The sequence below is a fragment of the Phycodurus eques genome, chromosome 3 (genome assembly GCF_024500275.1).
Source record: "Phycodurus eques isolate BA_2022a chromosome 3, UOR_Pequ_1.1, whole genome shotgun sequence".
Lineage (NCBI taxonomy): Eukaryota > Metazoa > Chordata > Actinopteri > Syngnathiformes > Syngnathidae > Phycodurus > Phycodurus eques.
This window is the reverse complement of record NC_084527.1, coordinates 16,254,566-16,266,366: the sequence shown is the minus strand read 5'-3', so window position 1 is coordinate 16,266,366 and position 11,801 is coordinate 16,254,566. Positions and strand designations below refer to the sequence as shown.

General features: G+C 38.3%; 1 protein-coding gene across 4 annotated transcripts; it reads right to left on the bottom strand.

Annotated features, from left to right (window-relative positions):
- Positions 1 to 207: 207 nt before the first annotated feature.
- On the bottom strand, positions 208 to 11,132 carry si:dkey-245n4.2 (uncharacterized). 4 transcript variants are annotated; one of them, XM_061673500.1, is made up of 7 exons: positions 10,993 to 11,132; positions 8,643 to 9,049; positions 6,256 to 6,367; positions 3,331 to 3,453; positions 1,964 to 2,054; positions 1,670 to 1,870; positions 208 to 333 (listed from the first exon to the last, which is right to left on the bottom strand). In XM_061673500.1, exons 1-6 carry the CDS (start codon positions 11,042 to 11,044, stop codon positions 1,672 to 1,674), a joined length of 984 nt encoding a protein of 327 aa, XP_061529484.1. In that variant the 5' UTR covers positions 11,045 to 11,132; the 3' UTR covers positions 208 to 333; positions 1,670 to 1,671. The 4 variants fall into 4 exon arrangements, with proteins under 4 accessions (XP_061529484.1, XP_061529483.1, XP_061529482.1 ...); XM_061673499.1 differs by lacking the exon at positions 208 to 333 and adding an exon at positions 778 to 1,437; XM_061673498.1 differs by lacking the exon at positions 208 to 333 and having other exon boundaries at positions 778 to 1,870.
- Between the last annotated feature and the right edge of the window lie 669 nt (positions 11,133 to 11,801).

Sequence of the window (11,801 nt, the reverse complement as noted above, 5' to 3'; positions counted from 1 at the left end):
TTAAACACTGCCAGCAGGGGAGACACGTTCTCTCCTAAAAACAAGAAATAATTTTAATGCTACAAGATGAAGCACTGGGTTCAATTTAACAAGTGACAAAAACAAACAATGTTGCTTTGTCTATGTCAAACACACATCTGCTGATTGTTGTCGAAACGCAATCCAATTAACACTCCCAGCAGCCATGTTTCCTACCCCTAAACCCCCCCCAAAAAAATAACCACACACAAAACACTCAAAGACAGGCCTGCTGAGAATTTTCCATGCTACAGGCTAATGTTGTCCTCTTGAGAAAATTCATGCTATCCCACTCACTGGCGCAGGCATGGGCAACTGGAATGGAGAAAACATTTACAGATAAAACTTGTCCATCCCTGAACTACACTGTAGTGTACGACACATGTAGTACACATGAACTACACTTGTTAGGAGCAATTGTGTTTTGTCTTACACACACCAGCACACACATGCACACAAGACTATGTTTGCAAAAGGACCACAAATCTGTGGAAACCCAAAATATGTCAATCTTTAATGACTGCACAAATTCAGTGGATTTAATGCATTCAGATAACAGTTAAAATGTTATAATACATCAACTAAACAAGTTAATGCTGACCAAGAAATGTCTTATTCATTTATACTATGGGATTCATGTTCAGCATGGACATGAAATACTCGAAGTGTAAATTTTTTTTATCGTCCTCATTTCCATGATGGACAAATATGTTATTATGTCCAGAGATTGTAAAAAACTTTACAAAAAAAAAAAGGGCATAAGCTATAAAACTGATAACATGCAAACTAAATGTAAAACTGAACTACAGTACTTTTTATTAGATAAAGTGGAGAAAACGTTTTCAAGCACCACAACCAGGAGCGGACATACCATTAGGCTAATGCAAGCAACATTATTTAAAGCTTGTTTTAATCTTAACTCACACTCTTAAAACATATCAAAATGCTTAATCTATCATAATCATATCGTGTTCCCTTTCCCTTCTCATGCAATGGACTAAAGGAGAATTTTCTCAGATTCACACATTTTAGTTGATGTTAAACATTAATATTCAAAATCTTTGCAGTAGGCAGATGTCGAGGACTCTGTGACTGGATTTGCCTTTGCCACCAAAATGACTTTAATACTGTACACTACTCACCACAACACAGTGAACTTGCAATAGTAATTGAGGTAAGTATTACATGATTCTACCTTTATACAGTGGGTAACTAGTGACTACAGTTGGATTGCTAAGTTTGAGAAAAAAGTCACTTTCATTCGCTAAACGCAGGTTAGAATTCATTAAAACGACAACTATTTTGCTCCAGCAATCAGCTGAACATCTCGTCCTGCATTCGACCACACCCCAAAAAAAGTAAACGCTGTGAAGGGGAAAAGGAGATGACGATTCAAAGGTCCCACGACTGACAGGGGCCCTAGAAAAGTAAAACATTCCTTACTTTGTGGCATCCAATTGGTGGGGCCCAATGTGATGTTACTGTTTTCTACTGTGGTGGCTGCACTTAAACCATTAGCTTGTAGAAGCAGTGGGCGACTTTCCGAACACAATTCCACTCGCCTCAAATATAGACAAAAACATAATAAAACTCCAGTCTTAGCTTTGTTTCCTTACATAAAATACAGTATAGTGTGTACTAAAACTACAACCTTTAGACCTCATACAGTGGAGTCACGGTGCCATCTTTCCATTCAATCAGGATTTCTCCTCGCTGCATAGTAGGGGAGGCGAGCGGGTGGCGCATGGCATGCTCCATTAGCGGGGCTCTCTCACAGGGCACCGGGGACCCCGGAATGCCCGCCTCTGGCCTCGGAGTGTACGACTTCAAAACGCACACCACCTTCTTCCTTCTGGTTCACACAGACGAGACATTTGAGAACGTATGAAACCATTGACCTGAAGTCTTTGTGCACAATTCTTTACATTAGTGTGTTTGCACTCACCTGTTGGAGTAAACATTGAAAATAAGAATGATCATTCCAAGGACAAGAGCCAAAGAGCTTAAAACCAACATGGTTATTTTCCAGGCCATGCCTGTAAAGGGACATCATCAGTACATAATTACCTTTTATCAGCCACTCATTACTTGTTCTAAACTGAGATATGTTTCCACGTTTTTTAAGACTTACACTAGGTATATCTACAACAGTGGTTCTCAAACTTCTACTTAAAAGTTAAACACAACTGAACGGTACCTAACAAATGTGTTGTACTGGGGTTTGGGGGTCACTGGAACATGCACGTTTGAACATTTAATTGGGTGATTCCTTCATCTAGTCCGTGTACCACTAGTGAGAGTATTACTGATCTACACAATCAAATTAGATTCAGTACAAGAATTGTACGTGACAAATCCATTCGTCATATTGAGTCATATTCTTATGTTGCTATGCACAGTAATTCTAAATTGATTTGGTAACACATATTTGAAACCTAAACAACAAGGACAAACTACAAAGTATTCAAACATCCCTTTTCTGTATGGATTATGCTTACATTAATCTAAATATATTGTTGGATTAGCTCTCTGTCAATCAGTTCTCGTGTTAGATGCCGTTCGATTGGGCAGCTGTACCTAGTATTGTGGCTGGTGAGCATATGTTCACCAGTTAATATTGAGAGGTTTCATTTCATACATCGGATTAAGATTTAACTGAAAGAAAAAAACAGATGGGTTTATTCGTAACAAATTGTTGAAATAAAAAAATACTAAACATAAATACAAAATAGATGAATGAATACATATATGCACCTGATCTTCATAATGATAATATTTTACTTGGTGGAAGTAAAATAAATAAAGTAATTAATTAAATTAAATAAACTGATTTCATATTAACAATAAACATGTTTTGCTTAATGCTAAGAAACAAACAAATAATAAACACGGGTAATAGAATAATATAACAATAACAATAAAACAATAATATAATCTTACAAAATATTTTAATATACTGTATCAGCAAAGGTAAATAAAAAATTTGATAACATTAATATGAATTTTAAAATGTTTTTATATCCCAGCCCGGTCAATTCAGACACGTCCTAATCATAAAAAAAACAACAATAAAAAACAACAAAAAAAAGAAAAAACCTGTACTGTAGTACGAAAGACAAGCACGCATTCATTCAAACATTCATTCTTTCATTTCTCTTTGCTATATCCCCACCTCGTGGTAGGAAAGTAACATTTCATATCGTATCTTAATTACGGTTTACTGCTGAATCAAACATTTGTTCTCTTCAAATTTACTCAAGGCGGGTGGGGCGGGGGAGGGGGAGGGGGAGGAATCCATTCAAACAATTTTACCATAGTCCATGGTGAAGAAAACCATAGTAGGATCCTCAGGGGGCTTTGTGCTTTGGGAAAAAACATCAAACACATCTTTCACTGGAAATTCTTCTGTGACTCCAACACTAAATGTATCTTCAACTGTCAGGGAGGAAAACCAGAAATACATCAAATTAAATTGATCATAAATTTGGACAACATGACTATATTCCCCAGTTTGGGGAGTGTACTATACTTAAGGTCGAAATTTATGTGAAACCACAACATGAATCTTGAGTTTCATGAAATGACAAAATGATGATGGGACACTGGGGTGGCTTGCTTCCAGCAAGAAGAAAATATTGACTGCTGCAAAAGTGCACTTAAGAAAATGACAGTCTGCCAGGGATCTTGTACAGAAGTGGTGGGAAGTAACGAAGTGAAAATACTTTGTTACTGTACTTAAGTTCATTTATCAGGTTATTGTTCTTTACTTGAGTAATTATTTTTCTGACAACGTATTACTTATTCTTTCGACGTTTAATAATAGATATCTGTACTTTCTACTGGTTACATTGTCGAATAGGCTTGTTATTTTTTTCACCCAACTTTTTTTTTTCTTCATTTTACCAGGTTATCAAAACAGGTATTGTATGTAATTGACAGTCAAAAATTCATTTTTACTTTTTACTTTTGTACTTAAGTACATTTCAGAATGTGTACTTTTTACTTAAGTTGTTGAATCAGTACTTCCACTTTTCCCAGAGTCTATCCTACTCTGTACTTCTACTCACTTAAGTACACTACTTATGCCACCTCTGCTGTACAGCAGTTTAATGTTAAAAATACTATGGCATTCACCTGGTATCAGATATATATGTTTAAATACAAGTTTCATTTTTATTTTTAACATATATTATATGCACTGTATAAATATAAGTAAAAACTCAAGTGCATTCTCTTGAAGTAGCCTCGTTTTAAAATGAAAGAATATCGTGTGTATAGATAATTACTTTAATTAACCATATCAATAAGTTATTACCTTTGTAACCAACTTTCCTATGGGTTCAATTTCTTCATATTTAGTAATTAAAAAAAAAAATAGCTCTGTCACTGAGGTCATTTGCAACAACACACATCCTGTCAGGTCAACCGTCCCCTGCCCAACCCACACACAAATGCTATTAGATTAGATTTCACTGAGTTGATTACCCGTGTTGTTTGCAGCCAGCTGTTGTTGAGTTTGCTTTGTGAAACCAAGCCGCTTCTTATTCTTTACCTTATTTGTTTTGGGGTTCTATTTATGGGAAAAATATCAAGCCGCTCCCTGTGTCCTTACTTGACACAAACCTATACGCCGTACACTATATGTAATCCATACTGCTGTGTAGCACTTGAGACATTCTCCTCGCTGATTTAGTGCAAGTGCAGAGTACTCGTATAAATACATGGTCATGCACAAAGAACACAATGTACCCCACACGAAATCCTCAAATTGTTTACAAATTTATACCATGCATAATACAAATTTGAACCCACAGAACTTGTTTGATTTAATCACACTTTCATCTTGTTCGTGGCCATAATCTGTATTTTTTAAGATAATAAAAGTAAAGTGTTTTGCTTCTTTTCCTGCATAATCCTATTCTTGTCACTGGTGTAAAATATCTTTTTTTTTTTTTTTTTTTTTTTTAATGCTTCAAATTCTAGTTTGTTTGTACAGGGCGTAGGATGTAAAACAACCCTAAAAATGAAACTTTTATACATTAGATTCTCAGACAGTATGAACTTTTTTCTTTCTCTCCATTGAAATGGGGAAACAAATAAACTAAGAATACTGTATTCCATGCAATTGCTCCCTTGTCTGAACATTGATAACACTGGGGAACAATTTGGGGAAAAAACGTCTGTTGAGTTAGATTTTTATGCTGATTAAAACTAAAATTGGCATGCTGATTTTCCAAAATTGCAGTCAGTTTTTTTCCCCCTCAAAATAAGCAAAATTCGACAGATTAGCTGTAGTAAGACTCACCAGCTGATTACCATTGGACTCATCTACAGCTATGTGACAACTTGTTTGTGCAGCTCCCAATAGGTAAGTACTATCAATATCTGCAAACAGAAAGCTAGCATAGTAGGAATTAAGAAGATTTGTGCCATATCCTTTGCAAAACATAATAGTGCGAAATAAACATTGCAGTCATGCCTGTTTCTTTCATGTTTCATTTTATGTCAATATTTGAAAAGTTTTAGAAAACAAGTACATATGTGTTAAGTACAGTATTTTTAAAATGTTTTAAGAAAATGTGGATCTATAGTTCAAAAACTTGACGTGATGGAGCAAAATTGAGATCAGTTTTGGATTCCGCACCCAAAAATTAGTTAAAAACAGCTGTCAGAGCTAACCCCAAAAATTTGTTAAAAACAGCTGTCAGCCCTAACTCAACAACAATAGTTCTCCAGTGTAACTGATGTTAGCTGACAAAATACATAAAAAACTCAAATGTTCAAGTGTGGACTCTAGAATGAAGGCCATTTTACCCAAATTGTATAATTCAATCACAAAAATAACAGAATAAAAAAAAAAAATGTTTTAATGGAGTGAAATATAGTATAGTGGGGAAGCTTGGGAATTACAATTCCAAAAACTGCTTTACACAAAAAGTCATAAATTCCTGATGTCTTACAGTGGATATAAAAAGTCTCCACACCCCTGTTGGAAGCACACAAAAAAAAAAAAAAAGAAAGAAGGTGTGTGTAGACTTTTTTATATATCCACTGTATATACTGTTATAAATACACACAGTGAAGAAACTGTTCAACACACAGGAATTTATATCTAAATCAAAATAACACAAAGTGAACCTATTTTCATAATTACATGTATGTACAAACAATTCTTACACGTTTGACTGTCCACATCAGAGATTGCACTAGGTAACAAGATAGGTTCTGCTGATTTACCCAAAGGGTCGTGCGGTTGGTGGTTTTGGTGGTGGTGGTGATGCTGAAGGTGTTTGGTGTCCCTGCCAACACAGAGTGTCTGGTTGTCCAGCGTCCTCCACCTGCTGCCCTGCTTACAAGCCCAAACAGAATGGCACAAACATTGTTTTTGCAATATTTGAATATTCTAAAGGAGATACTTGAGCCACATCTGTGATACCACTCACATTCAATTCAATTCAATTCAATTCAATTCAATTCAATTCAATTCAATTCAATTCAATTCAATTCAATTCAATTCAATCTTATTTTCAGAGTGCCAAATCAAGGTGGCACAGTGGACGACTGTTTAGTCAATCCGCCTCACAGTTCTGAGATCATGGGTTAAAATCCAGGCTCTGACCTTCCTGTGTGGAGTTTTCATCTTTTCCTCATGCCTGCGTGGGTTTTCTTTGGGTAATCGGGTTTCCTCCCCCATCCCCAAAACATGCATGGTCGGTTAATTGAAGATTCTAAATTGTCCTTGAATGTGAATGGCTGTTTGTCTGTAAGTGCCCTGCAATTGGCTGGCGACCAGTTCAGGGTGTACAATACCCTACCTCTTGGCCAAAGTCATGTGCGATAGGCTCCAGCACACCCACAACCCTAGTGAGTATAAGCAGTACAGAGAATGGATCTATGGATAGGTGCCAAATCACAACAGAAGTTGTCTCAGGACACTTTACACATATCGCAGGTCTAAATCCACACTCCAGACCAACTGAACCCCACATGAGCAAGCACAAGGCAATTGAGGCAAGGACAAACTCTCTCTTGGGGAAAAAACCTCAAGCAGACTCGAGACTAAGTGCGGGGCAGCCGTCTGCCTCGACCGGTTGGGTTAGAGAGTAGAAAAGGAGAGAGAGGGAGAGGGAGAGAGACAGAGAGAGAGAAAGAGAGAGAGAGAGAGAGAGAGAGAGAGAGAGAGAGAGAGACAGACAAGAGAGAGACAGAGACCGACAGAGTAGTGTCATGGGGAGATGAGAACTGAGTGACAAGAACATGCAGTGCTACAACTGTTTAGCAGTTTAACTAGTAACACCACTAAGGTGGACAACGACTCCCGAACAAGCAAGGGAAAATGTAGATCCATAGGAAACAGGTACAGTGGGTGATGATGGAAATGAAACATTAAGGCTTCCTTATACATCACAGAAGTTAAGACTGAATGACAGTAAACAACCTCTTGAACTTAACAGAATATTTTACTTTAAACATTCTCCATCTGGTGAAGCAGGGTGGCGTGACGCCATAATGTACATCCCCAATTCCAATGAAGTTGGCACGTTGTGTTAGACATAAATATAAACAGAATACAATGATTTGCAAATATATTTAATTGAATACACTACAAAGACAAGATATGTAATGTTCAAACTGATAAACATGATTGTTTTTAGCAAATAATCATTAAATTAGAATTTTATGGCTGAAACACGTTCCAAAAAAGCTGGGACAGGTGGCAAAAAAGACTGAGAAAGTTGAGGAATGCTCATCAAACACCTGTTTGGAACATCCCACGGGTGAACGGGCTAATTTGGAACAGGTGGGTGCCCTGATTGGGTATAAAAGGAGCTTCCCTGAATTGTTCAGTCATTCACAAGCAAAGATTGGGGCGAGGTTCACCTCTTTGTGAACAAGTGCGTGAGAAAATAGTCGAACAGTTTAAGGACAATGTTCCTCAATGTACAATTGCAAGGAATTTAGGGATTTCATCATCTACGGTCCATAATATTATCCAAAGGTTCAGAGAATCTGGAGAAATCACTGCATGTAAGCGGCAAGGCCGAAAAGCAACATTGAATGCCCGTGACCTTCGATCCCTCAGGCGGCACTGCATCAAAAACCGAAAACTCTCCTATGCAAAGCAAAAGCCATTTATCAACAACACCCAGAAACGCCGCCGGCTTCTCCGGGCCCGAGCTCATCTAAAATGGACTGATGCAAAGTGGAAAAGTGTTCTGTGGTCCGACGAGTCCACATTTCAAATTGTTTTTGGAAATTGTGGACGTCGTGTCCTCCGGGCCAAAGAGGAAAAGAACCATCAGGACTGTTATGGACGCAAAGTTCAAAAGCCAGCATCTGTGATGGTATGGGGCACAGTGGTAAACATGACCCTGTCCCATCTTTTTTGGAACGTGTTGCAGCCATAAAATTCCAAGTTAACGATTATTTGCTTAAAAACAATAAAGTTTATCAGTTTGAACATTAAATATCTTGTCTTTGTAATGTATTCAATTAAATATAGGTTGAACATGATTTGCAAATCGTTGTATTCTGTTTTTATGTTTAACACAACATCCCAACTTCATTGGAATTGGGGTTGTAGATGTTCATGGGCCAGATTATAGAATGCAGTAAATCCTCACCTGTTTATGTTCCCGCGATAGGAAGACCAAACTGGATTCTTGTGTAGCACTAAGGTGCAGCCCCTTCCCGACCAAAGTCAGGTGACCTTTCCTGGAACAAGACCAATGCTGGCTGCCTGCATCACTGTCCACCTCTGATGCTTGTGCTAAGTGGCCAGCACCCTCTTCATTTAGAATATGGCAGGGTTGCAGGTGGACACCCTCAAACTGCTCCCCAGGCGCAGTCAGACACTCTCCCGAGTATTGGTTGGTGAGAGCCTGGCTGCCAGGTAGCCACAGCCACAGCCATTCTTGTAAGACTGAATGTGAGTCGCATTGTCCCAGGGACACTCTCCCTCCAGGGGAACCATCCTGTACTTGAAGGCATGTGCCCAGCAGCTTGTTTCGGATCTTTAAACCAGATACGTCTGTACAGGGGGAAGGAAAAATTACATGATGCAAGATAACTTGCTAGGACTAGTTTAAATAGTTAGTTACAAGTGTAAATACTCAGCATTCAAACAGTAAGCAATACAATAGCCACAATCATCTTGGCTCACAACAGCATTAGTGTAATTGTTGACTTTCACATTTATAAAATAAATACTTTTGACCCACAACAAGGCGGCACGGTGGCCGACTGGTTAGAGCGTCAGCCTCACAGTTCTGAGGACCCGGGTTCAATCCCCGGCCCCGACTGTGTGGAGTTTGCATGTTCTCCCCGTGCCTGCGTGGGTTTTCTCCGGGCACTCCGGTTTCCTCCCACATCCCAAAAAAACATGCATAAATTGGAGACTCTAAATTGCCCGTAGGTGTGCATGTGAGTGCGAATGGTTGTCTGTTTGTATGTGCCCTGCGATTGGCTGGCAACCAGTTCAGGGTGTACCCCGCCTCCTGCCTGATGACAGCTGGGATAGGCTCCAGCACGCCCGCGACCCTTGTCAGGATAAGCGGCTCAGAAAATGGATGGATGGACCCACAACAACAATACATATATTTTTTTGAAGCACAATAACAATCTGAATGTATGATTCTTTGCGTTTGCGTGTTGTACTTCATTCAAAATTATGCAGTGTGTAAATGCTCAGATCGAGGAGCACGCTTGGTTCTCAGCCTTCACAGTACAGTACCGTTTTTTGCATTTTTGTATTTTGATGCAATTACTTTATGAATGCATGAGTCTCTGCATTTAGTCAGTATGTGGGTTTTATGTTATGTTTCATATTACGTCTACTGTTCATGTGCCCTGCAATTGTCTGATGACCAGTCCCAAGTGTACTCTGCCTCTCGCCAAAAGTCATCTGGCTTTGCCTCCAGCTCACTCGTCACCCTAATGAGGATAAGCACTATGGAAAATGGAAGGATTGCGCACTGTGTTAATACTGACTGACATGGATGTCAAAAATATTTGGCGCACAATAGAATTAGTGTAACTCATGTTCATATATCATTTACAGAAAACATTTGACACATCATAACTTCAGCGTAAATCTGTAGTGTAAGTGTAAATTTTAGCATTTACAGAATTACAATATATGTACTGTGTAAATTCAGACAGCTTTAGTATGATTGTTTTACTCATCATTTACAAAAAAATACTTACTATAAAAGACTGCTGAATTTTTAGGGGATTGAAATGTATTGATGTATGAATTAAAATTTTGGGGGGAGTGTCAAAGACATACTCCATGTTAACAGTTAAAGTGATGTCACTCTCTTAAATAACATGTCAAAACTTTGGTAGCAAATAATTTCAGAAGATGTCAAATAGAATCAGGTTAAGAGTTCTTATATGGTCCTTTCTGAGACTTGTGTGAGACTAGCTTTAGGACATAAAGCAAGGAAACAAAAGAATCTCAGCACAAATATACGTATACGAAGGTTCAAAGACAAACAATCTTCACTTTCAATTACGTATTTGTGTTCATTGGTCCATCATCCAATCTTTGATTGTTAGCTACAGAAAGAAGAAACAATGCTAAGATCTTGAATCTTAGATTAGCGCCCCTGGCAAACCGGACGAAGTAACTTCTTTGTACTTTTAAGAAAGACAGCCGTTTACGTCACTGTAATTTGTCTTGATCTTGGAACTGATGATATGTTCATTTGTCGAGCTTGTCTTGCAAGACCTTTTGACAAACAGCAGTTGTTTGTTTAGCCAACAGGAAAAAACAAGTTTGATGTGGTATTGAGCTCTGAACCACACACACAAGTGAGACAACAGCTTTTGTTGAAACACTGTAACCCTAAAAGCAAACGTTGATACGCGTATTGAGACACAAGTAAAATACTAGAAAAAACTGTCAACAGTTCAGCGGGAGTAAATAAAAAGTTTAAATTACAAGATCAACAAACTCTTAACATGTCTCACCAGTGAAAATGAAGAAAGGAAGGAGGTAAAAAGATGTCAGTGTTCTCCCCATGGCTGCAATGACTCCAGTGGGTCAGTGAGACAGAACAAGTGCAAGAAGCTGGAAAGTGGACTTCATGCTGCCGCTCTCCACTCTTGCATGAATTACTGCAGTGAGTGGGTGAATGGAGGCCGGGTGGGGGAGGTGGTGGGATTGCATTCCTTTCCTAAACTCCTAGGGACCGCCATAACTCCCCGCATCTCTTTCCCTTTCAAAGCTCTGTGCAATTGGCAAAAACAGTATTGTCCTGTGCTATTTTATAAATCCATTAATATTTACACACCTGTAATCCAACCTTTGTTCCTATCATGGGCAATTTTTTTTTGGATGAAGTCTCTGAGGGCCATACTAAATTTATGGATGATGTTACTTTATTATTAAGTAATATTGGCATTTGTCACTTAAATGGTTCAGTTCCTGTGAAGTTTATTCATTTTTAGAATTGCAATGCTGGTTGATGAAATACAAGAGTATTTTAATCAAGGGCCATTTTTGGCCTACTTGCCACAGATTCTCCACCCCTGCTGTTTGCAGTTGAGTGTCTCTTAATTTTGTTTGGTTTGCATTTTTCTACATTTCCTTCTTGTGTACATAATAGGTGTTTTTTTTCTTACTTCTGACTACACTTGTTTCTCACCATAGTCGGGGATCTACCGTGTACATGCAAATGACCAATGGTTACAAATAGATTTCCAGGGCATAAATCTGTTAATGGGAGAAAACATTGTTCCAAGCTGAATAGCATTGCCCACTCATTATGCTGAAATAT

Bases quoted from the DNA above. Each gene is read 5' to 3' on its own strand.
- si:dkey-245n4.2 (XM_061673500.1), bottom strand. From the start codon at position 11,044: ATGGGGAGAACACTGACATCTTTTTACCTCCTTCCTTTCTTCATTTTC. The intron at 2,055-3,330 runs GTAAAATTGTTT...GTCCCTTTACAG, and splicing joins TTTCTTCACCATGGACTATG to GCATGGCCTGGAAAATAACC. The intron at 1,871-1,963 runs GTGAGTGCAAAC...TGTGTGAACCAG, and splicing joins TTCAATGTTTACTCCAACAG to AAGGAAGAAGGTGGTGTGCG.